This window comes from Acinonyx jubatus, chromosome A1 (assembly GCF_027475565.1).
Source record: "Acinonyx jubatus isolate Ajub_Pintada_27869175 chromosome A1, VMU_Ajub_asm_v1.0, whole genome shotgun sequence".
Classification (NCBI taxonomy): domain Eukaryota; kingdom Metazoa; phylum Chordata; class Mammalia; order Carnivora; family Felidae; genus Acinonyx; species Acinonyx jubatus.
In genome coordinates, this window is record NC_069380.1 from 174,595,168 (window position 1) to 174,622,083 (window position 26,916).

Sequence of the window (26,916 nt, forward strand, 5' to 3'; positions counted from 1 at the left end):
ACGAGGGGCCGTTGCCCAACTGGCATTTCACTCAGAGCCACCGGTCAAGGAGGTACTGGCCACGTGCTTCTGCCCCGCAGCCCAGGGCCTGAGCCAGGTTCCAGTTCTGCTGCGGATAGACGATGAGTTAGCCCATTGGAGACAGGTCTTCACAAACTAAGCTGCAGGTTGAGGAAAGAACGTGTGCTCTTAATTGCAGAATATAAGGCCGTATCGTCTAACCCATGTTTTTTTAAGTGATTTACTCTTTTTGTGAGCACCTAGGAAGGGCCAGGCCCTGTGCTGCGTGTGTCATGGAGAGTACTACTAAGAAATAGGGGCTGCTCTCCCATTTTACAGATAAGGAGACTGAGGATCTGAGAGAGAAATGAATTTCCCAAGGCAGCATAGTCAGTAAGAGACCACCTTGGAATTGGCCCAGGGCCTCTCTGACTGCAGAGTCTGTGGCCTCCCTGGCAGGTGCCACTGCTGCCACGGGGCTTCCTGTCCCCAGACATCTACCCAGAGACTCCTATCCCACAGAGGCCACGCAGGGAGAGGAATGGTGCTTTTGTTGTTGTGTCACCCATCCAGGAGACATTGAAGATGCCTGAGTTCTCCATCCTTCTCTCTCCGCCCCTGCAGGCTGGGCCTCGGGTGAATTCTCTTTGGTGGTGGTGCCTCCAGGACCAGCCTGTGCTGTTCCCATGGGCCGGTGCTAGCAGCATGCCTGTTGTGAATTGTTTGAGTCGGGTCACGATCTCCCCAGTAACAGGCCTGAACAACCCCACTCTCCACCCTTCCTCTGATTTACAGAAAGGGACGTTATATCAAAATGGGACCAAATGTTTTTGCTGTAGGAGATTTCTCTTCACAGGCATGCATTCCTTGTTTTTCCTCAAGGCTCAGGATTCTCCTAGGGGTTCTAAACTGCAAATGGTCCCACCCATGAGGGTGGTAATGTGATTATCACAGTGACTGGGGGTGGAAAGGGGTTGGGAAGGCTGTGCGCTTTCTCTGGATTTGGGCCACGGATGCTAAACATCCTGCAGGGTGGGGAACCCTCCCACACAAGGAAAGACTGCCCCACCCGAAATGTCAGCAGGGTCCCTCCCTGTTGGGAAACACTGACTCAGTGCCAAGAGGGCAGCCCCCTGCGCTGGCCCGCAGAGGGCTCACGTGGAGACTGTTATCTATCAACTGAATAAGAGCAGGGATGCCAGGTTGTAAACCCTCCCCGCTTGGCTGCGTAATTTACTTTTTTATTGTAAAGGACAAAATTTTCTGATTCCGGAAGGAATGCATGTTTATGGTAGGAAATTTGGGGAAAGTCAAGGAAGAAAACAAAAAGGTTCTGTCTTCTACCCCTTGGAGACAAGCACTTTGAATCCTGTGATGCATTTTCTTCTCGATTTTTTCTTTCCTAATAGACATGGTATGTCCGAAGTTTGACTCATGAGCAGAATTAAAACAATCACCATAATAAACAAAGGAGATTCCTTGTTATTAAGGAATATGAGGAAGATGTATTTGATCTCACTGTGGGTTGTTGTTTTCTTTCTAATTGGTAGAAATTAAGCAAAAAAACAACAACAACAAAAAAAAAACACCTCACTATGAGGCTGACCGTATCTACCTAATATACTAATTGTGCCCTTTTGCCCAAGAGCAAGTGGTCAGATAATTTTAAATGTTAGATTAGCCACATGGTCTCTTTGGGTGCAAATCTCCCTTACCAGCTTGCATGGAACATCTCAAAGGCAGTACACTGTCTCCCATCATCATTTCCAGTTCTGTCCTATTACGAAAATTCCTTTGGACCTTTCCTCCTATTCGGTTCCTGCTCACCCAAGCTCATTCTATGCGGTCTCACCAGAGCAATGTTGGCATGCTGATTGATCTCTCCTCACCCTGCCAGGCTTGTGGCCCAAATTCCTCTCCTTGACCTGCCTCCTCAGGCCAGAAGTAAGTGAAGCTCTCCATAGCTGTTCATACTCTGCTGTCTGAAACGCTATGGTCCCCCTGTGTCTTCCTCTTTGACTTCCCCCTGGAGACCTCTTGACACTCTGATAAGCTTGGCAGAGGAGCTTGTCTCCATCCCCCACCTTTTTGGCCCCCCCTTGGTGTCTTATTTCTGATTTTGCTCACCCCCTCCCTGTGTGACAGGTCCAAAAGGGTAAGGCTGAGCTGTCTTAATGGTCAGTGCATGTACTTGACCACCATCTGCCCATGACTCTCCCCTGTGAGACTCACGGGAACTCACCAATTTGCTTAATTTTTTTTAACATTTATGTCTTTGGGAGAGAGAGAGCATGCACATGTACACATGAGCGGGGAGGGGCAGAGCAAGAGAATCCCAAGCAGGCTCTGTGCTGTCAGGGCAGAGCCTGAATTGGGCTCCCTCCCACAAACCATGAGATCATGACCTAAGCCAAAATCAAGATTCAGACCCATAACCGACTGAGCCACCCAGGAGCCCCTCACCAATTTGCTTTAAACAAACCTCACCCATAACATTTTAGCATCTTGGATATTTCCAGACATCCTCAGCGGCATCGTTTATATACTTGTCTTTGCCTGTGACCTGCCCACATGTCACACTAGAAGCTCTGGATATCACCAAGCAAGTCATCAACTGATTCTCAGTTCGTTTTCAGTGAAATAGGAAGGCTTGGAACTCTTCTGTTAGAACTGATTGTAAGGAATTTGTCATCTTGAAGGATTTGTCAATTGAAGGATGTCATCTTGGCAAGTGAAATCCCCCTTTATACATTCATCAAACATGAGTGCCATGTGGTGAGGGCACACAATTGACTAAGGCCCAGTCCATCCCTTCTTGTGCAGAGCTCCATGACTAGTAGGAAAGAAGAAGATGTAAATCAACAATGTGATGTGTGCAGTCAGAAAGAGACATGAACTCTTAGTCCATTTAAAGTGGGTAAAAAGTTTCCCACTGGGAGAGTGGGTGATGTTGGATGGGGAAGATATTCCAGACAGAGAAAAAGACAGAAAATAATGAAGACTGTGAAGTATTTGGGGAATGTAAGACTAGACTAGGTGTACGAGGAAAGAGGAAGAAAGGAAACTGAGCTGTTAGGTTGGACATATCAGAGTGTCCTCTCTACTGCTTGCCCCATCTGCAAACCCTGGAGTTGGATCATCAGATCTGACCTACCTTCTTCATCTGGCAGGAGCCCCTTCCTTCCACACGATTGGTCCAGCCTCCCTTATCTCACCAAAACTTGCCTAGTCGATCCCAGTCACTCAAGCCCTTGCACTTGATCTGTGAACAAGGCTTTGGAGGACCATGCATGGGGTCATCCAGGCCCTGTGGACATCCAACAGGGGATATTAATGGAAGCCAGGAATTTGGGTACCACTCACACCTAACAGAGGCAGCCACATCCACACCCTCCAGGATTGCTGACAGCTTGTCATTGCTCGCATACAGTGTCATGTGTGCTTTCATTTTCTGCAGGCAAAATTCTCTTCCGAAGAAGCCACATCCGGGATGTTGCTGTCAAACGCCTGATCCCAATTGATGAATACTGTAAGGTCGGTCTAAGAAATGCCAACACTTGCCCTGTGTCTCATGTCTTTCATTGGGTTGTGTGGTTTTTTTTTTTTTCCTTCTTTTCCCTTTCTGGCTACAAAATAGTCATCTGCAGTTCAAAGAAATGTAAAAACAGAAAAACAACCACCCATGATCCCTCAACTCAGAGGCAACAGTTATTAAGGTTCTTATGTTTCCTTTCTATCTTTTCTCTCTACATGCATTTCTTTATGGTTTTGACACTATCCCACATGTGTTATTTTTGTTGCTGTTTTTTTTTCCTTTAATATTGTAATATAAGAATTTCCCCATGCTATAAAAACATTCTCTTGAACCTCCTGTAACTGGTTGCATGGTATTCTACTGTGTGTGAATGTCCCAGAAGTTATTCAGCCAACCCCTGTTGTTGGACAGTGCAGCTGGCTTCCAATCCCTTGAATGTTCTAAACCACAAGGTGCCTGCCTTTTGGTTGTATCTCGTTTGACTGGAGGCTGTGGTTGGGGGAAAAAAGCATGCTTTTCCTCTGTTTAGTTTCCCTTATCTTTAGTATTTATTTTTCTAGCTTCAAATCACTAGAAGCTCTGATTTGGAGAGGGTGGGAAGAGCAAGAAATACTATCACAATGGAGCAGTAAATGCTCTCTCTCCCTAGGATCAGGAACAAAGCAAGTACATTTTTCTTGCCACTTCTGTTCTACATTTTGCTGGAGGATCTAGCCAATGTAAGCAGACAAAAAAAGAAATAATAAAAGGCATATGGGTTGGAAAGAAGGAAGTAAAACTGCCTTCCTTCACAAATGACATGATTCTATTGTAGAAAATCTTAAGGGATCCACACAAAAAAAACCTACTAGAACTAATACAAAAGTTTAGTAAGATCACAGGATACAAGATCAATATCAAAAATCAATTGTATTTCTAAGCACTAAGCATGAACAATCCAAAAATGAAATTAAGGAAATAATTCCATTCTCAATAATATCAAAATAAATAAAATACTTAGGAATAAATTTAATAAAAGAATTACAAGGTTTATACATTGAAACTACAAAACACTTGACAGAAATTAAACCAGCTCAAAATTAATGGAGAGACATTCCATACTCATGGATTGGAAGATTCAATAGTGTTAAAATGGCAGTTGTTACTCAGCCATAAAAAAGAATGAAATCTTGCCTTTGCAACATGGAAGGAGCTAGAGAGCATATTGCTAAGTGAAATAAGTCAGTCAGAGAAAGACAAATACCATATGATTTCAGTCATGTGGAATTTAAGAAACAAAACAAATGAACAAAGGGGTAAGAGAGAGAGAGAGAGAGAGAGAGAGGGAGAAATCAAGAAACAGACTCTGAATTATAGAGAACAAACTGGTGGTTACCAGAGGGGTGGGAGGGGGAGGGGATGGGTGAAATTGGTGATGAGGATCAAGGAGGGTACTTACGATGAGCACCGGGTGTTGTATGGAAGTGTTGGGTCACTGTATAACTAACTGGAATTTAAATAAAAACTTTTTAAAAATCTAGGAGGGCGAATTAGAATTTGAGTGTTAGGATGAATGTCTTAATGAGGACAATATATTGTATATTTGTGTGTGTGTATAATATATACACGTGTATGTGTGTGTGTAGAGAAATTGATATGAAAAAGACAAACAACCATATAGGAAAAATGGATGAAAGACAGGACTAGAAATACAAAGAAAAACAAATCCCAGGGCGCCTGGGTGGCTCAGTTGGTGGGAGTCCAACTCTTGGTTTTAGCTCAGGTCATGATCTCACAGTTAGTGAATTTGAGCCCTGCATCAGGCTCTGTGCAGGGCCTGCTTGGGATTCTCTCTCTCTTCCTCTCTCTCTCTCTGCCCCTTCCCCTCTCACACTGTCTCTCTCAAACTTCCCAATGACCAACAAAACAAAAGATACTACAAATAAAATAAAATAAAATAAAATAAAATAAAATAAAATAAAAAAATAAAATGGCAATTCTCCCCCAGTTGACCTATAGATTGAATATAATCTCTGGCAAAATCCTAGTAAGCTTTTTTAGAGAAATTTACAAGCTGATCCTAAATTGTGTGGAGAAATGCAAGGAACCCAAAATAGCCAAAACAATTATGAAAAAGAACAAAATTAGAGGCTTCTACTATCCATTTTCAAAACTTCCTACAAAGCTATAGCAATGAAGACAGTGTGGTACTGGCATAAGGATAGGCATGTGGATCAGTGGAACAGAAGTAAGAGGCTAGAAATAAACTTTTGTGAAATTTATAGTCAAATGATTTTCAGCAATGGTGCCAAGAAATTCAGTAGGAAAAGGATAATCTTTTTAACAGTGTGGGATAATAGGACATCCGTACACCAAATAAAAGAAAAAAAATTATGTTGGATCCCTACCTCACACCATGCACAAAAAACAACTCAAAATGGATCACAGACCTAAACGTAAGAGCTAAAACTATAAAACTTCTAGAAGAAAACATAGGAGAAAATCCTCATGACCGTAGTTTAGGCAGAGAGTTCCTAGCTGTGACACCAAAAGAGAAAAATTGATAAATGGGACTCATTAAACTTCCGAACTCTGTACTTCAAAAAGATCCCATGAAGAAAATGAAAACACACACCACAGATTAGGAGAAAATATTTGTAAATCATATCTCTGACAAGGGACTTGTATTGAGTCTATATGAAGAACTCTTGCAACTCAACAATAAAGATGGCCTGGTTTAAAAATAGGCAAAACATTTGAACAGAAATTTCACCTAGGAAACACATAAAACACATAACAAGGTGTTCAGCTTCTTTATTCATTATGCAATGCAAAATAAAACCATAATGAGATACCCTACGCAGCCCTTGGAATAGCTATAATCAACAAGACAGACAAAACCAAGAGCTGGTAAAGATATGGAGAAATTAGAGCCCTCATTCTGGAGGGGATACATGATGGAAAGCCACTTTGGAAAGCAGTTTGGCAGTTTCTTCAAAAAGTGAAATTTACCGTATAACTACTCTTTGATATCTACTCAAGAGAATTGAAAAACTATGTCCACACAAAGACTCGGATGTACATGTTCTAGCAGTACTAATCCATAATAACCCAAAATTGGAAGCAATCCAAATGTCCATCGTCAGGCGCATGGATAAAGAAAATGTGGAATAATCATACAATCAACCATTATTCGACAGTAAAATGCAGTGAAAGACCAATAAATGCTGCAACTTGGATGAATCTCAAAAACATGATGCTGAAAAAAGCCAGATGCAAAAGACTACATACTGCATGATTCCATCTACATGAAATGTGCAGAAGAGGCGACTTTACGGAGACAGAAAGCAGATCAGTGGTTTCCTAGGCCTGAAGACAGCATAGGCAGACATGGACTGCAAATTAGGTGGGGGAAATTTTTGAGGTGATGGAAAAGTTCTAAAACTGGATTGTGGTCATGGTTGCATACTCTGTAATTTACTAAATATCATTGAATTGTGCACTTATAATGGGTGGTTCTTATGTACATAAATTATACTTCAATACATCTATAAAAAAATTTAAAGGAGGCAGTGTGGGCATAGATGACCCTTGTCTTGGCAGGAGATGTCATGGAAGGGTAGAAAATCATTCCTGATCACTCCTGTCCTCTCTTTACTGGACATAACCTCGTTTCATCCCTCCAATAACCTTGAGAAGTAGGTTTTACTATTCCCATTGTGTAGATGAGGAAACAGAGGCCCGACAAAGTTACTTACAATGAGAGTATTACAGAGTTTGATGGTTGAACCCTGGCCTTTTAGGCTTTGGCACTCACATACCACATATGGCCTCTGTTAAGAAAGTAAAACTTCAAGAGATCAAAATATTCAAGCATATATTTCATAGACGTAGATAAACTCAGACTCTTTCTCTCCTAAAGATACCCTTAAAAAAGGATTGGGGAGTGAAGCACAGAGAAGGTCACCCAGGCACAAAGATGCTACTACTGCCTCCCAGCTCTCAGAGGAAAGTTCGGATCATCTGTGCTTTGTGTCTTTTCAAACCTATACAGCCTAAAAGTCCTTTGTGCCAGCCTTGCTGGCAAGAACTTTGGACCTCTGGGGTCACCTTGGCCAGCTGGGGATTTCTCAGACCAAATTGTGCTATCCTGCTTCTTCCTCTGCCCACCCAACTCCTCTCCAGAGTCACACTTTCCTCATACCCAGGGGGTCACGAACCTCTAGACATTTGATTTTGAAAAGGAGATTTAATAAAACCCTGAAACGAACAGATAGCAGCAGCTGCCTGCATCTGGCTGATGCTTGGAATGGTACGGAGATCATGAATTCACTTGGATTAGCCATAGGGAAGAAGCCGCTTATGTTGTATGAGCCACATGGAAGTTACCACCTCCTGCTATTAATGCATCATAAGAAGCAGAGCAGATATTTTGGGGTTTTGGTTGGCCAAATTCCCTGGCTTAGCTTCAAGGGAACTGCCCTTCTGGAGGGAGATGAAACTATCTATTCACACAGTCTGCAAAATCTTTTACAGACTACATAGACTTATTTAGCATTTGGGTATCTGTTATTGACATTGTTGTGAGCTGACTTAAGCCAATTTAATCTATCACTCTTAGCCTTATTTTAGTAGAAATTGGTAGTCTCCAATAGGGAAAGATAGACAAAGGCTGTAGGTATCCCTAGACCTAGTTACCAGCTAGGAAGAAACCTTCTGCTCTGCTAGACCTATTATAAAGTTACAGTACTTAACATAGTATGGTGTTGGCATAAGGAAACAAACCTTTGGAACAAAATAGAGAATCCAGAAACAGACCTGTGTGTATTTGGACATTTTAATACTGGCAAAGGCAGCCTTACAGGTCATTGAGGAAAGGTTGGATTCTTCAGTAAATGGGAATCCTTATGGGGCGCCTGGGTGGCTCAGTCGGTTAGGCAGCTGACTTCGGCTCAGGTCATGATCTTGCGGTCTGTGAGTTCTAGACCCTCATCGGGCTCTGTGCTGACAGCTCAAAGCCTGGAGCCTGCTTCATATTCTGTGTTTCCCTCTCTCTGACCCTCCCCTGTACATGCTCTGTCTTTCCCTGTCTCAAAAATAAATAAACATTTAAAAAAATTTTTAATGGGAATCCTTATGAGGAAAACAAACAAAAGATAACTAATCCCTGCCTCACACCACACATGTAATCATTTCCAAGGAAATTAAAGACCTAAATGTAAGAGGCAATACTATAAATGGCTTTAGAAGGTAAAAATAGGGGGGGGAAACTTCATAGTCTCTAGGTTTAGAAGGCTTTCTAAAGGCACAAAGTACCAACCATAAAGAGATTGATTTATTTGACTACATTAAATTTAAGAACCTCTGTTCATTGAAGAACACAGTGGAAACATGCCAAATTCTGCCACATATACAAACATTTATTATCAAGCACCTCCCTAAACAGCCTCTCAAGTTGTTCTGCAAGCTTACTGGAATGCCAACTGTCTGACACCACTTCACATGAACGTTTCCTCAAGACAAATGGAATGATTATCCCTGTGCCAGGATCAGCTAATCCCACTGGTGATTAGCTGGTGTGACAGTAAAATCCCCTAGAAGAAACAGAACACAGTGGATTCAGAATCCTAGACCCGGTGCACCATTTTGGAGGATGGACGTGTCAGGTTCTTTTTATGCAAGGGTTAGAGTATCTGAGAATATTTCTAGAACATTCTTCATTCCACCAGTAAAGAATTTCATTTCTAACAACTGTTATGCTGGTGGATAAAGGCTATGGTGTTGATCAGAGGTGAAGACAACAGAAGCCATGAAGTAGCCTTTTCAGGAGGGAGGGCTTGTGATTAGAGTTTTTTACTTGCTAAAAATGATCATTTCTAGTGAAGATGCTTCAGATTTTAACCATCATTGGAGTGTAGCTTACACACACGTGAGTATGCACCCATAATGTAGTGTTTTGTTTTGTTTTGTTTCGTTTTTAAAAAAATTTTTTTTTCAACGTTTATTTATTTTTGGGACAGAGAGAGACAGAGCATGAACGGGGGAGGGGCAGAGAGAGAGGGAGACACAGAATCGGAAACGGGCTGAGAGAGAGGGAGACAGAATCAGAAACAGGCTCCAGGCTCTGAGCCATCAGCCCAGAGCCTGACGCGGGGCTCGAACTCACGGACCGCGAGATCGTGACCTGGCTGAAGTCGGACGCTTAACCGACTGCGCCACCCAGGCGCCCCTTGTTTTGTTTTTTAAAGAGAGGGCACAAGAGGGGGGAGGGACAGAGGGAGAGAGAAACACACAGACAGACAGACAGACAGACACAATCCCAAGCAGGCTCCATGCTCATCATGGAGCCTGACACGGGGCTCAATCCCACGACCCTGGGATCATGACCTGAGCCGAAATCAAGAGTCAGACACTCAACCAACTCTTGATTTTGGCTCAGATCATGATCTCACGGTTGGTGGGTTTGAGCCCCGCACTGGGCTCTGTGCTGACAGCCCTGACCCAGCTTGGGATTCTTTCTCTCTTCTTCTCTCTCTGCCTCTCGTCTGCTCACATGCGTGCATGCTCTCTCCCTCTCTCTCAAAATAAATAAACATTAAAAAACAAGTAAATTGTAGGCACCTAACAGCTGTGCTCACCAGACACCAGCCATTTGAGACCTCTCTTCAAGAGTTTTACTATATGCTATCCCCTGTATCATTATTATTCAAATGAACTCACTTTTTTAACTTCTTAAAAATACACATTTTAGAGGAAGTTTTCTAACACGACCATAATATAAAACTGGCATCATTTGCCATAAAAATAAAAATAAGAGCAATGAAACGACAGCAACAAAGGATATGTCTTTAAATCTAGCCAGCTGCTGCTGCCTGCCTGCCCAAAGCTCCATGCAGCCTGGTCCTGCTCTTAGGAGCCAAGTTAGAAAAGCCTTTTCTTCCGGGAATTCCAGAGTTTGGGGTCTTATGTTTCAATCTTTAATCCACGTGCAGTGGATTTTTGTGTGTGGTATGAGATGAGAGCCTGATGTCATTCTTCTGCGTGTGGATATTGTTCTCCCAGCACCACTCGTTGAAGAGACTGTCACTTCCCTCATTGTATGTTCTTGGTGCTTTTGTCAAAAATCAGTTGCCCATATGTGTGGATATATTTCAGGGCTCTTGGCAGTGATTTCATGGATCTGATACCAAAAGCAGAGGCAACAAAAATAAAAATAAACAAGTGGGACTGTATTAAACTAAAAAGCTGCAAAGCAAAGGAAATAATCAACAGAGTGGAAAAAAAAGCAACCTACAGAATGGGAGAAAATATTTGCAAATCAGGTGTCTGTGAAGGGGTCAATCTCCGGAATGTATAAAGAACCCATATATCTCAATAGCAAAAAAGCTAATAACCTGATTTTAAAATGGGCTAAGAACTTGAACAGACATTTCTCCAAAGAAGATCTACAAATGACTAACTGTATATATGAAAAACTGCTGAATGTCACTAATCATCAGGGGAATGCAAGTGACAACCACAATGTGATATCACCTCGCATCTGTCAGGATGGCTATTATTAAAAAACAAAAAAAACAAGTGTTGGTAAGGATATGGAGCAATTGGAACCCTTGCATACTGTTGGTGGGAATGCAAAATGCATCCACTATGAAAAACAGTATGGAGGTTCCTCAAAAAACTTAAAATAGTACTACCATGTGATCCAGCAATCGCACTTCTTTTGGGTATACATCCAAAGAAATTGAAGTCAGGATCTGGGAGAGATATAATCACTCCCATGTTCATTGCAGCACCCTTCATGATAGCCAAGACGTGGAAACAACCTACATGTGGTATATACGTATAATAGACTACTATTCCACCTTTAAAAAGAAGGATATTCTGAATGTGTGGCAGTGTAGATGAACCTGTGCTAAAGTGAAATAAGCCAGTCACAAAAAGATAAGATACTACATCATTTCACTTACATGAGGTATCTAAAATAGTCAAACTCATAGAATCACAGAGCGAAATGGTGCTAACCAGGGGCTGGAGGGACGGAAAAATGAAGAGTTACTAACCTACGGGCATAAAGTTTCAGGCAAGCGAGATGAGTAAGCTGTAGAGATCTACAGCCGACAATACTGTATTGTACGCTTAAAATTTCCTATGAGGGTAGATCTCGTGGGGACTGTTCTTATCACCCTAAAATAAAATTGTTGAAATATAAAGAGAGGGTCACCTGAGTGGCTCAGTCGGTTAAGCATCCGACTCTTGATTTGGGCTCAGGTCATTGACCTCACAGTTCTTGAGTTCGAGCCCACATCAGGCTCCCTGCTGACAGTGTGGAGCCTGCTCGGGATTCTCTCTCTCCCCTCACTCAGAATAAGTCAGTTTTTAAACATGATAAAAATAAAATGTAAAGAGAAGTGTTCATTCTCTGGGGCACTCTTTTGAAGCTGAGAAAACTCCCTCACTAGCCAAGCCGCTGTTATTTAAGAGTCCTCTTGCTGGCTCTAAAACCACCTCTGGGAACCACCACCCTATTGTACTTGATACAGTACTGAGAGACAAAGGGTTAACTTAATGTTACCAAGGGGCTGGTGTATGATGGAAGTCTTAAAGTCTTGTAGCACAACCTTCCGACATGGATGTTAGTGATTTCCATTTTACAGATGAGCAAACTGAGGCTCAGAGAGGTGATGGGACATGGCTAGAGCCAGAATGAGGAGCTGGGTCTGTCTGACCTTTCCTCGTCACCCTCAGCAAACAACACTTGTTCTTACCTCTCCTCTCCTCCCTGCATTGACCAACCACATTTATCCAAAAGGCTCGGACTCTATCCAGGGAAGAACCGAGTTTTCCTGGAACTATGGTTCTTTGTCTTTACTGACCAAACACAAGATGATTCTGGAGTATTGCTCTGCCCCAGGTCATGTTTTTACTGTTAGCCTGTCCTTCCAGAATGGAAGGGGCAAACATCAAAGCGTTCTGGCTGCCTTTTATTAGTAACTTGGCTGTATTTTATGGTTTGGAGGTTTGGCTTTTACTTCCCAGGAATTACTCAAAACCAAAAGAGAACTTGGCATTGGCAGGAAGTTTCCGTGGGCCTTGTTGTCCCTTCCCTCGCTGGTCCTTCTGGAGCCTCTGCTCATTTCAGCAAGGAGCACCCTGGGAAGCCCCTGTAGGCAGAGGCCATGGCCACCTCGGGGCCCACCCTGCTGTCCCCAAACAGGGCCACGTGGCCACATCCAGGCCATTTCCTCGTGTCATTGATCCAGTGAATACTTTCAACCAGGTATGAAGGTCTCCCCAGCACTTTCTAGGCATGAGGAAAGGTGCAGGATGAGCAACTATGTACCCCTGCCCTCTGTAGATTTGGGGTAGAGGAGCTGGTGTCAGCCAGTCCTGGGCTCTCAGGTCCTACCTACTTCCCCAGAGCTTCCATTTGCCCATCTCTGAAATGGGCCAGCCCTCCCAGGATTACATGGAATGACACAGACAAGCGCGTTTCAGGAGCCATCGAGTGCTGAGCCCACATAAGGGAATGAATGGTGTTGTTGCAGTCTGGGGGGAGCCGCAAGATTTCTGCCCACTAAGCAGCCACGGTCCAGCATATAATCAGCTCTTTCATTATGTGGTTCTAACTGTAAGAACTGCAGGGTTTCGGAGGAATGAGAGAGCCACAGGGGTCCCCAAGATGGCAGCTCGTCCCAGGAAGAATGAATACTCTAAACCAGAAGGAGAAGGCGGTCAGGGACCAGAGGCAGGGGAGGGGAGGGCCCACTCTCTCCCTCTTGGGCTGTCTGCCTCTGGCCTGGAAAAGGTCAGTTCCTGGGGATTTGCTACAGAGCAGAAGCTACTTCAAGGCTAATAAAATCAACGAACCACAAATATCAGGCCCCGTGTGGTCAACATCTTTCAACCCAGAAGGATAGAGCATGGACAGTAACTGGGGACATCACCCTACTAAAAACGTGTCCACCCGCTTCGCATGTGTTCTCCCACTTTAGATCCGGGACAGGAGCCTGACTCAAAGGCTGTGCAGGGTCAGCAACCCAAGTGACCATCTTTGGCTGAACGAATAAACAAAATGTGGCATATCCTTCCGGTGGAATGTTACTCAGCCTTGAAAAGGAAGGAAATTCCAGCACATGCTGCCACATGGATGGACCTAGAGGCCATTAGCTAAGTGAAAGCAGCTTGTCACAAAAGGATAAATGTATCAGTCCATTTGTATGAGGTACTTAGAGTAGTCAGACTCATGCAGACAGAAAGCAGAATGATTGCCAGGAGTTGGGGAAAGGGGGAATTGTTTAATAGGTACAGGGCTTCAGATTTGCAAAATAGAGTTCTGGGGATGGGTGTTGGTGATGATTGCACAACATAGTGGATGTACTTAATGCCACTGAACCGTATGCTTAAAAATGGTTAAGATGATGGAGCACCTGGCTGGCTCGGTCAATAGAGCATGCACCTCTTGGTCTCAGAGTCATGAGTTCGAGCCCCATGTCAGGCATGGGGCCTACTTTTAAAAAAAATGATGAAAATGGCAAATTTTATGTGTCTTTTACCACAATTAAAACTTTTTAAAAACCAGGGGCGCCGGTGGCTCAGTCAGTTAAGCGTCCAACTCCAGCTCGGGTTATGATCTTGTGGTCCGTGAGTTCCAGCCCCGCATCAGGCTCTGTGCTGACAGCTCGGAGCCTGGAGCCTGGATTCTGTGTCTCCCTCTCTCTCTGCCCCTCCCCCACTCACGCTCTGTCTCTCTCTGTCTCTCAAAAATGAATAAAATTAAAAAAATTTTTTTTAACTTTTTAAAAACCAGAAAAATAACTCAGAATACCTCCTGAGGCTCCAAGAAGGGTGCCGTTGGAGACCTCCCCTGCATCCGTCTCCCCATTAGTCCATCACAGCCCTGTAGCAGGGTTGGGGGGGGTCACCTTGCAGGGGATGAATGGGAGGTGAGTTTATGGAGGCTTGTCATGTAGAAAATACAAGACACAATTTTTCCACGCCCAGCTCACACTCAGCATGGTAAGGGGGTACGGGAGGCCTGCCCACTCCAGAGCATGACTGTGGGCTGGCAGAATGGCCTGTGCTATTCAAATGTGTGCATGGGCCCAGGCGCCCTCCCTGCATAGAAGTTTGTAATAAAATGCGTGCACGAAGCTGCATTACTGCACACAGATCCGCGTCCTCAGGAGCTGTGCCAGAAGGGGCTTAAATAGATTTGTTAAGCTGAGCTGTTTATTCGTTGTGGAGCCATGTCTTAGTTTCAAATCCCTTCGTGATCAGGATGTACCCTATACTTCTTGTATTGGACACAGAAACCATGCAGTTCTGGGCACAAAGATCATGTCTGTTGAATCAATGAATGGATACCTATTGGTAGGTAAATTAGCACAACACCTAGTCCCATTTGTGCTTTCTACCCACTCCTTATCCAATCCGCTGGCACACCTCTGAGGGTCCTTTAACTGATGAGCAGGGATGGCAGATTTATATGACTCAGGCAGTGGGAGATACCAGATGTTTCAACCCCTCAGTAACCTCAGAACTTCTTTTCTTTAAAACTTTTTTTGGTTGGAGGGGGCACCTGGGTGGCTTAGTCAGTTAAGTGTCCGACTTTGGCTCAGGTCATGGTCTCATGGTTTGTGAGTTCGAGCCCCACATCCGGCTCTATGCTGACAGCTCAGAGCCTGGAGCCTGCTTCAGATTCTGTGTTTCCCTCTCTCTGCTCTCCTCTCTTATTCTCTCTCTCTCTCTTTCTCTGTCAGAAATAAACATTAAAAAAAATAAAAAAGTAAAACTTAAAAAAAAATTTTTTTTTTATTTATCTAAGAGAGCGAGTGGGGGAGGGGGGACAGAGGATCCAAAGCGGGCTTTGTGCTGACAGCAGCAAGCCCAATGTGGGGCTCAAACTCATGAACCGTGAGATCATGACCTGAGCCAAAGTCAGATGCTTAATCTACTAGGCCACCCACATGCCCCATAACTTGGGAACTTCGAACCTCTACCCAAATCCTAAAGCTGCGCCTTCACTTAAAACTGCAGATCTGTGAGTTAAGACATCCATGCGGGCGTGTTGGAAACAAGCTAAGCGTTCACCACTAGGCAGCTGGGTCGGTAAAGTAGGATACGTTTGTGCAGTAGACACCCAATATCCAGTAGAGACGAAGTTGTGTAAGAATGATGACGTGGCATGAAGTCCATAGTTGAGTGTTTTATCTAAATGTGTGCATGTTATTTGTTCAGATATGCCCATAATGCGCGTGCGCGCGTGTGTGTGTGTGTGTGTATACAGAGTGCGTGTGTGTGCACGCATGTGTGTGTGCGGCCCGCAAACCAGCAGCAGCACCAGAGAAGGTGTCAGACATGCACATTCTCAGGCCCCACCCCAGATCTACTGAATCAGAAAATCTGGGGCTGGTCCCCAGCTGTTTTCACATACTCCCCCCCCGCCAAGAGATTCTGATCATACCCAAGTTTGAGAACCCCTGGCTCATTGCATTCCCGACACCCCTTTCCTTCCCCTGGACTCACTTGTGTCTCTTCTCCAGGCCCTGATCCAGCTGCCCCCCTATATCTCTCAGTGTGACGAGGTGCTGCAGTTCTTTGAGACAAGACCTGAGGACCTGAATCCCCCCAAAGAGTAAGTTGGCGTGTGTACAGCTTCCCAGAGTGTGCCCTCACAGCCATCCCTGCTGCCAGGCCAGCCCCAGGAAGAACGGGAGTATAGCGAAGTAAAGATTTTCTCTTAATTTGAGAGAGAGAGAGAGAGAGAGAGAGAACACGCGAGTGGGGCAGAGGGGCAAAAAGAGAGGGAGAGAGAGAATCCCAAGCAGGCTCTGCACTCAGCACAGAGCCTGATGTGGGACTCAGTCCCACGACACTGGGATCATGACCTGAGCCAAAATCAAGAGTCGGACTGAGCCACCCAGACGCCGCTAAAGCAAAGTAAAAATTGTGCTGGATCCCATTGATTGAGCCCTGGTGGGGCCTTGCTCCATGTGGCCCTCCCAGGGAAGGAACCCCCTACAGATCCACACTTAACCACGGAACACATGGAGCATGCTAGAAACAGGAGGCTACGGGCCCTTGAGGCAGGGCCTGTGCAGGAGATTCATCCCAGTGCCTTGCCCACAAGGGTGAATGTGCTCAGGACCGTGAGGGAGATGGACGGGTGAGTGACGAGACCCACTCAGGGTTACGGGGCCAGGGCCGTGATTTGATCTTGGTGATCCAGGGTCCAGTGCTATCCAAAATGTTCACCACAGCCCCTACAGCAGACAGACAGCGCTTCCTGGCGCCTGTCCTTGCACAGCCGATAGTCCCCACTGCTTGGGGCACGCGGCAAAGAATTTCCCCACCTGTCTTCTAGCTTTCACATACCAGGAGTTGATGGCACCATATGCCCCGCCAGTGAGACAGTGATATGCACATAGTGCTTTTTGACAAGTTTTGTTGTGGGGGAGACCACCATGTGTGTCTGCAGTCGCCATGAGGGAAGGGGAGACCAGCCTACAGGTGCAGGGCCGTCATGGGGTCCTAGGAGCAAGAGACAGCACCTGTCAGGAAGGACTGAGAAGTGCCAGCCAGGCTCTTTGACCAGAGAGAGAGAGAGAGAGAGAGAGAGAGAGAGAGAGAGCACGTGCACACACACACATGCACACCAATAGAACATCCACTAAAAATACAAAACGTCGCCTGGACTGTACCAAAGAAAGCACAAAGTAACAGCTACGGCAGCTAACCAGCATCCTGCTGGAGGATATGTATCTAGTTCCAAGAGGCTTCCTGGAAAGAAGGAAAAGTTCCCAGTTTCTGTTTCCTTTTCCTACTTGTCCCCTTGAACAAGTGTCTTGACTTCCTTGAGCTTCTGTTTCATCAGCAAGGTGGGCTTGGCTGACCTTGATCGCATCATGGTTGTGAGGCTTGAACACCACCCTGCCGATAAAGGAGAGTCTGGCACGTGGCAGGTACTTACCTGGTGACGTCTTCCTGTCTTTAAAGCGGGCTTTGAAGGGGAAGGTAGGAGGGTTGCTGAGGGCCCAGGGGATGGCTCTGGGCCCCTCAGGCAGTCCCTGGTGGGCCTCGGTTGTTGGCTTAGGGAGGAATGAACAGCAGCAAAGCAGCTGGTCCCTTGGTCAGCCTCCTGAAGCTCGTTCCCGAGTCAGGGCTGAAGGTGGAGACTGGGGGTCTTTCCCAGCAGTCTTGAGGCAGACAGGAGATGGATTCCAAACAGTGCTGTTAAAGGAAGGTTTTTGCTGCCGTGCACGGGAAAACTTGGGACCTTGCCAGGCATGTCGCACAGAGAGGTAATGTGCCTACGTGAGCCCACACATGCTGCTGCTGCTGGAAACCAAGAGCCCCGTGCTGCCCCCAGCCCCCTGCCCCAGCTGCAGCCCCCCCTGCCCCTGGCCAGGCCAGGGTGTGGGCAGGAGAGTGGGCCCCAGCCAGGTCTCCTGGGTTCTGATGTTGGCTGAGGTGCTTCGCCTCCCTGGGCCTCCGTGTCTCCGTCTGTGAAATGGAGTAACCCTCGAGGATTGTCGTGAGGGTTCACTGGGGCGGTCCAGATACAGCGCTCTGACCAGCAGTGTCTCCACAGCAAGTGCCGGGAAGCCTGAGCTACATTATTCCTCCGTAGCTCTCACCACCACCACCCCCCAACCCCCCACGCACGGGTGATGAAGTTTAGCCCCACTGAGGTAGTGCCTGGCCAGGGGACATCACGATCAACCTGTGCAGCCCAGCACTGGGGCCCTGCCACTCCTCCCACCTGCACAGGAGTGTGGCCCCAGGCTCAGGGGATTGTCTGAGCCCCCTCACCCCCTTCCAAGATAACGGTGAAAGCATCATTACATGGTGGCTAAAAAGCCAGACTGTAAAATGAGACTAAATTTGGGCACCTGGGTGGCTCAGTCAGTTAAGCATCTGACCTCAGCTCAGATGTTGATAGATGCATATTCATAATGGACAAAAAGCGGAAACAACCCAAATGCCCATCAGCTGATGAGCAGATCGGCAAAGTGTGGTTTACCCACATGAGGGAATAGCATTCAGCCATCAGATGGTATGAAATACTGACACATGGTACAACATGGATGGCCCTTGGAAACATTCCACCCGAAAGAAGGCCATCACAAAAAGCCTCTTGCTGTATGATCCCTTGCATATGAAACGTCCAGAATAGACCAGTCATTTAAGGCAGCAAGCAAATTAGTGTTTGCCAGCTACTCGGAGGGGTGGGGATAGCAAGTGACCATTATAGGTACAGGGCTTCCCTGTGCAATGATGAATATTTTTTTGGAATTAGGGTGATGATTGCACAACCTTGCGAAGATGCCAAAAACCAGTGGACTCTACACTTTAAAACAATGAATTTTATGATGTGTGAATGATAGCTCAATTTTTGAAAATTAGGTAAATCTGGGGCGCCTGGGTGGCTTGGTTGGTTAAGTGTCTGACTTCGGCTCAGGTCGTGATCTCGCGGTTAGTGAGTTCAAGCCCCGTGTCAGGCTCTCTGTTCTCAGCGCGGAGCCTGCTTCCGATCCTCTGTCCACCTCTCTCTCGGCCCCTCGCCTGCTTGCTCGCGTTCTCTCTCTCTCTCTCAAAAATAAATAAACATAAAACAAAAATTAGGTAGGTAGATCTGGCTTCCGCTTGCTACTTACTAGCTGTGTAGCCTTAGGCAAGTTACCTGACCTCTCTGGGCCTCATTTTCCTCATCTATAAAATAAGCATTAAAAGAGTACTTATTCCCAAGGGCTGTTCTGAGTGTTAAGTGAGTGAACTAAACAGTATCTAGCAGGGTACTGGCATATGGTAATAACATTTGGCTAATGTTATTGCCACCACAACATCTGTCTCAACCCAACCACCCTGTCACCTCCCTTTTCTCTTTATAGCATTGGGAACCTTTTTACTACTGGGATAATTTACTTAAAAAGTATGTGTAAACCCTGATTTGTCATACTGTATTTGTGATGCAGCGGTATGTACACATTCTGATGTGGTTGACAAATACAAGGGTTGACAAATACATTACTCACTGTTCAGTGTGAATTCTAGCCCACGGTAGTGTTCTCTCTGTCACCACGAGGGAGATGTGTTTTCTTCACTGCTATCCAGACTCCTACCCAGTGTTATAGTGTGTTCCCCTCACCACTTACTGCCAAGAGCTTTCTGCTTCGTGTATATGGCTCAGGGCACCCCCCGGAGGTGGGACAGGGCCTCTGCTGTGCCTGACGAGGTGCGCATCAGGCTCAGTGCAACATGGGGGCCTACTCTTGCTTTTATACTGCATGCCCCCACATCAGCTCCTCCCCAGGGCCCCCTACTCTACAAATAAAGTGGAGATGCTAGTCCCCAGGGCACCGAAGCACTTATCAGGCAAAAGGAGTAAATGAAAAGGAGTTCTTTCTTCTTTGAAGAGTCTGGGTCCCTGGGGCTGATTTGGCTTTTCTTCATTCACTGGAGATGATGTGGAATGGAGAATCTCCGTTTCCTAATGGAATAACTCGTGTCGCTATATAACAGTACTGACTTGTTATTCTCTCCCACCCCTTTCTTTCCTGTGCAGGGAGCATGTTGGGAAAAAGAAATCTGGTAAGAATATTTTTCCATTTTCTCCTAGTCATTCAATGGTGAGCATACCCCTACTCTGCACCGATGGTTGCCAGTCCCTGGGCACTGCCTGAGGGATACAGCATGGGACTGGGTGGGTGGATGGGTGGATGGATGGGTTGATGCTTGATTGATTGGTTGATACCCCAGCCTGTTTTCCAAAAAAAGTGTTGGAGGTTGTTGCATCCTGTGTCAAAAAGTTAGAGTGGATAAGACCTGCTGTCTTTCCCTGAGAATGCCTCAGAGGAATAGGGGAGCCCGATATCTCCTGACCACCTGTAGGGGATTAAATACCTTTATTCTGCTGTAGACAGAGGAATGTGGTGACTCACAGCTAAGAGCATTCTTCTCAGGTGTTGGAAGGGGTCACAAAAGGAGGGACACTGGGTCTTAAAGAGTGAACGGGAGCTTTCCACAGAGCGAAGGGGCAGTTAGGGCTGCGGGGAGGTGCGCAGGCGGGAGGCACAGGTTTGGGCCCAGCCTCTGGGCTGCTGTTATTGCTGGGCAATAAGGGCCACTCTTTCCACCACCTCTGGCACTCACTCCCTTCTCCCGGGCACCAGTTCCCTTCCTTCCCAGCACCCCTTCCACTCCCTAGAGCAGTGATGGGAAAAGAGAAGGGGGGGATTTAGGTATGCACAGAGGAATGATTGAGTCATCGCAGGCCTGGGGTTGATAACTTTAGACTCACAATAGTCCAACCTTTTCTTCTGCAAACCCAGTATTATCTGCCCCCCCCCCCATATCTGCAGAGTCCCCTACCCACACCACCACACCTGGAGCCAGCATGGTCCTCAGAGCTTCCAGAATTCCAAGTTCTTTTATGTATCTAGGACTCCAGGAAGTTTGAGGGCATTGATAATGCTGTGGGGAGAGAAGGGCCAAGCAGAGATCCCAGAAGTAAAAAAGGATGCCTGCCTCCTCTCGTGGCCCTCCATTTCCTCATCTGTAAAATGGGGGATAATAATAGCAATCCATCTTGGAGGGTTATTGGAGGATTTATAGTAATATGTATAAAGCACTCAGACCAGTGCCTGGCACATTTTAAGTGATACGTGTTTGCTGCCGTCTTTATACTGCTGCCATTAATTCAAAGCACATGGATGTCCCTGTCCAGCATCAGTAGAAATTCCAAATTCAGTAGTCCTGGTCCCTTTACTGCCCCCTGGGTACAGGGCCTGTGGTCAGCTTTACAGGGCCCAAGCTGTGCTTGCAAGGGAAAGTAGAGAGGAGCTAGGTCTCTGCCACAAGGTCTCGTGTCTGGAACGAACGCCCGCCTTTCCCCAGCCAGTCTGTTTAGAGCTGCACTTTGCGTTTAATAAGTACTGGCCAGAGCCATGGCATCCTGTTCAAGCTGTGCACGGCCCTTGGGCTCTGAGGATAATGATACGTTTCTTAGAAAAGAACAGAGAGGAGAAGAGGAACTCTTGGGCTGATCACAAGAGTTTCTGGCTTTGAGTGTGCAGAGACTTTCCTGGAGGGAAAGGCTGAAGGAAGAGAGGAAAGAGACAGCTCTAGTTTGCAAAAACCAAAGTGTCCGGTCAGAACAGGCTTGATGAGGGGACTGGTCTGGAAAAGAGAGAAGAAGCTCTAATTTGTGGTGATGACTATTACATCATTCACCTGCAATGATGGAGGGGTGGATTTATTTATAGTTCAGCTGGATGGAAAATAACATTTTTCTTTTCAGACTAAGGACCCATGCGGAGATGAGCCTTATTTTTTTATCTGACCTTTGAACTCTTCCTCTGTGTTAGTAATGGCCTTCTTGATTGAGTGTGAAAGGGATTTAAGGTCGACAGCCCAAACCCAGAGATTTCTGTGCTGGTACTCTGAATTGAAGAAAGCTCACCTGTCTCCAGAATTTGCCAGCAGACTTTGGCTAATGTGGTCTCAACTTCTGCTCCTCTTGCAAGAAAAAAATCCTCCCACCAAAATTTAAGAGGTCATCTGATTATTTAAGGAGCGTTTTTCTTCTTGATTTTTCTACCCTTTACTTACTGAAGTATACTCTGATTTACTGGCTCTTCCAGTAAGACTGGCAGTATGGTCAATTTCTGGAAAGAAAATCCCACTTTATCATTGCTCACTATATTTTGCCATAACAAAAAAACTATTGACTGAGTGGCTTAAACGACAGAAGCTTATTTCTTTCCAAGTATGGAGCCTGGAAGTCTGAGATCAAGGTGCCGGCATTATCAGGTTCTGGCAAGAGCCCTTTTCCTGGCTTCTAGGCTGCTTGCCTTCTCTCTGTGTCCTCCCATGGCAGAGAGAGAGCAAGAGCGAGCCCTCTGGTGTCTCTTCTAGTAAGGGCACTAGCCCCATCCTGGGGGCCCCACCCTCATGACTTCATCGAAACCTAATTACCTCCCAAAGGCCCTACCTCCAGATGCCATCCCATGGGAGTTAAAGCTTCAGTATATGAATTTTAGAGGGACAGAATTCAGTCCATGGCAGTTATCTTTAAAATTCAAAACAAGTCAGGGCACCTGGTGGCTCAGTCGGTTAAGCATACACCTCCGGCTCAGGTCATGATCTTGTGGTCCATGAGTTTGACCCTGACATTGGTCTCTGTACTGACAGCTCAGAGCCTGGAGCCTGCTTCAGATTCTGTGTCTCCCTCTCTCTCTGCCCCTCCCCTGCTTGCTCGCTCTCTCAAAAATAAACATTAAAAAAAATTTTAATAAAATTCAAAACATGTCATCATGAATCAAAACATCCCAACTAGGAAATTCTGTGGTAGATTAGGCACTGTACCTCTTGAGAATATGTTATAGCACTTCCTCAATGTGAAAATCACCCTTCTGCTGTCGAATCTCCTCCTTTATGCTGACCTTTTCCTTCTCTTATTCCTGCTGGACCACAAGAATGACACTGCTTACCTAGGAACACTTTGATTTCAAACTTGTAGCTCCTAGTACTTAGCTACCTGCATCAACTTGAGGTATTGCTATTACATGCATTATAGAGCTTGGGTGCAATATCACTGTCCACCGGTAGGTGTCCACCTAAAGCCTGAAGCCTAGTGTGGCTTGAAGCCTAGTGTGAGAATTCTGGTAGTCAAACCAATGAGGTTTTCATAAGTTGAGTGCTCTGGGTAAAATGAAGGCAAAAGAACTGCTGGAAAGGCAGCCCCATGCACTTTTTTCTGAACCACTTAATGGCAGGGCACTTCGGTATAAAAGCTGCTGTCATAGAAGAAGAAGGAGATGTAAGACAGAGACGTGGCCCCTGAGCGAGTCTTGGAGGAAGTGCCAGCCCTGAGCCCTGTGCCAGTACCAGATCTGCTCATGGCCAGCCCAGAGTCCTAACCCTTGCTCCCTGACCTCCTCACTTCCTGGATTTGTGTCTTGTTTGCAGTGAGTCCCGTGATTTTCTGATTCTGTCACTGCTGTTGGTTCTCCCAAATCCCCTTGGCAGCATGGTTGGGAGAGTTGGTGCAGAAATGAATAGATCACTCCATTGATCAGATTCCTGAAAACTATATGGTACAGGTGTACCACCATCAGTTGTTAAAACTGGGTGGCAACAATTAACTTTTTGGACAGAGCAACCATACTTAACTGGACCCTGACTTAATCAAAGCTCTGTCCCTACTTGTAGGCAAGAAGGAACAGTCTTTGGTTGCCCATAAGATGGACAGGTGCCTTCTGTAACTCTCAACACAGGAGGAGGCCTGGCGCCATGCAAAGCAAAGAGTTTCTAGAAGTTTCCCTTCATCATTTGTCGATTCAGTCCACAAATATCCGTTGAGTGTCTGTGCTAAGTGACAAGTGAACAGGACAGACGCAGTTGTTGATTAAATGTTTACCAAGCACCTACTGTGTACCTGACAGTACTCTAGGCCCCCAGGGAATGCAAAGGTAAACAAGATGTGGGAAGCCTTCTTACAGTCTGGTAGAACGAATAGGAGGATAAAGAAAATGAGATGTTGTAGGTATGGCAAAGGAAGACATTTTCATTTCTTTCTGAGGAAGGAAGTCTGCCAAGGATGAGTTTTAGAATATTCTTTTTTTTTTTCCTTCAGATGTTCATTGAGCCTAGTAGGTGCCCTTCACATTCTAGGCCAGATGTTGGCAAACTTTTTCTCTGAAGGGCCAGAAAGCAAATATTTTAGGGTTTGCAGGCCACATACAGGTTCTGTCAATAATAATAATTTTTCCTCTTCCTCTCCTTCTCCTTTACAACCCTATAAAAACAGAACAACTTTCCAAATTCCCTTTGCACCAAAGCAGACCACATGGGCCTGTGAGCCTTTAGGCAGGGAGTCCAACACTAAACAAGAGCCTGCACTCATGGGGCTTATGTTCTAGAGTGGGAAAACAAACAGGAAAACTAGTGACTACACAGACTCTGTGTTTTTTTTTTTTTTAACTCTATGGCAAAATAAAATTAGGTCAAGAGAAGGTTCCGTTGATGAGATACCATTTGAGCAGGATGCTGAACCATGCCAATTCCTATGCCATATTTCCTATGCCATATTGGGGACAGTGGAGAAGAAATGGTCAGAGAGATCAGGCAGGACCCCATGGGCCACCGGGCTTTTCCTGAGTGAGGCAGAGCCACTGTAGGGTCTTGACCTTTGGGGAACATGATCTTACACATCTTTTGAAAGGATCACTATAGCTGCTGTGTCCAGAGCAAATCGTAGCAGTCAAGGTTGGGGCAAGAGACGAGTTAGGAGGCTAAGAATAGGTGGTTCCCATGTGAATGCAGAGGAGAGGAAAAGGCATCCTGAAAACAGCCTATGCTGTTTTCTAGGTACACCAGGGATGAGGGAGCCAAAAGACACGGCCATAAAGGCCAGCAGAGTCCAGATTGTAGAGAACCTGAGGGCATTGGGGAGCCACAGCAGGTGCTGAGCAGGGAGAGGCATGATCAGAGTAGCATTTTTGAAGCAAACACTCTGCAATATGGAGGACAGACCGGAGGGGCAGGATAGAGACCAGTTATAAGTGTCATTTCCCCCCTCCCCCCACCCACCACCACCACCATCCCAAAGAAGCCTCACTCAGTCCCTGGTGCAGAGGATGTGAGTAAAGTCAGGTGACAAAGCGCTAAAAAGGTCCACCCACATCAAACCTGTGGCTCTGTGACAAAGAATACCGACCTGCCTCCAGGTGGCAGCAGAGAACCCCCAGGCATGAGTACAGCCGCACTGTGACTCCACCAGCCCCCTGACTTCCTGCCCGGAAGACCCTGGGCACCTGAGCAGTGGGCACAAGTTCCAACCTGACTGTGAAGTGGATACTTTTCTCCTGTCTTCTCCAGTTCTTTCTCTCAAGTTAAGGCACAGAGAAACACAGTTGGCCTGGATACAGCCCACCAGAGGGCCAAATCAGAAGAGTAGCTGCATTCCTGGGATTGTGATCCCCAAGGCAGGCTATATCCCGGGGTAAAAACTCTAGACTCTGGAGTCTCTACCTCTTGCATTCCCTGGGGAAATTGTCCCCAGCTCTCAATGGCCAGGAGCCTCCAGCAAGCCAGAATCTACCTCCATTCACTCACGTGGTAGGATCTTTGTGGGCCCAGTGCCAGGTGGTTCAGGACACCATCAAGACTTCCGCTGTCCAGAGCTTATTATCTAGTGGGGGCAGCGGGAGGGGCAATAACTAGCTTGCTCGAAGGTGACTGAAAGCCCGGCTGGGCTGGCTGGGGTGGACTGTTGTGCTCAAGGCAGTGAGGAAGTCAGCCCTGCAGGCCAGCCTCAGGAGAGGTGCTGGAGGAGAGAAGATACCCCTGAGAGACACAAGGAAATAAAACTTGGCCTTACTGGTCCCTGGGGGTGCTCACAGGTGCTCATGGGAACCCACAGGGAAGGAAAGCAAGCGGGCCTCAGACCACACTTCCTTCCCTAGCGTCTTTTCTTTCCTCACCTACCCCCACACTGGGAGCCTTTGAGCCAGGTGGACCTGATTCAAGTCTGGCTTTGTCACCATCCAGCTGTGGGACCCGAGGGAAGTCACTTGATATCTCGGGGCCTCTCTTTTCGTGTCTGTAAAACAAGGTAGTAGCCACCTTCCAGGTGGTTGTGTTGACATAGTTTATGTATGGTGTGCAGCCATACAGTTTACGTGTGATGTGACGGGCATTCGTGTGGGGCTGCTTCCCTCCAGACCTGCTCCCGAACCTTCAGCCTACATCTCCCTCTCTCTCCTCTGCTCTTTCTCTGTTCCCGTGCTTTCTCTACCCAGGGTGGCCCTGGGACCCTCCCACTCCTGTTTCCCTCCATCAACCTCAGCTGGGAAGAGGCACTGGCCTCAGTCACAGAGCCAAGAGGCAGTAACGCTTCACCCTGCTACAATGCCCTATTCTGGCTTCCCACATCAAAAATTCAGAGTGCATGGTGCTGACAAAGGGGTTTTGTGCTCTTTCTGGATGCCGGAGGCTGGAGGGCACTGGCGTGCTGGTAAATACTTCACAACCAGCTTTCTGATCGAAAGCCCTGCTTTGTAGCATTTGCCAATATCCATGGTGTAAATACTCCCACGGTGGCCAATTTCAAGCTACCGGCAAGGCGCCACCCAACAGAGCTGGGAAGAGATGCACAAAACGGGCTCAGGGTGGCCTGGCCCTCGCACACCACTCCATTACCGGGTGTGCTTGGACACAGAGAGGTGGGATTCCCTGGCTATTTCAGTTGTTTATGGAAACAATAGGAGGAAATGCTGTGAATCAGGACTTGCAGAAAATGAAGACCCCGTGGCCAGAAATGTCAGGCTGCCCTCCCACCGCATTCCGTCTGCTGCTCTAAGAGGGCCATTCCCTTCTCTTTGGAGTCTCTGAATGCAGAT

The 26,916-nt window shown here is 46.3% G+C and overlaps 1 protein-coding gene across 1 annotated transcript in view; it reads left to right on the top strand.

The window, feature by feature from the left end:
* Window positions 1-26,916, top strand: part of SH3PXD2B (SH3 and PX domains 2B) — a 104,242-nt gene that overhangs the window by 48,223 nt on the left and 29,103 nt on the right. The window contains exons 4-6 of the mRNA XM_027034522.2: window positions 3,458-3,534; window positions 16,057-16,148; window positions 20,079-20,104. Of these exons, the coding sequence (XP_026890323.2) occupies window positions 3,458-3,534; window positions 16,057-16,148; window positions 20,079-20,104 (195 nt within the window). The remainder of the gene's footprint in view (window positions 1-3,457; window positions 3,535-16,056; window positions 16,149-20,078; window positions 20,105-26,916) is intronic.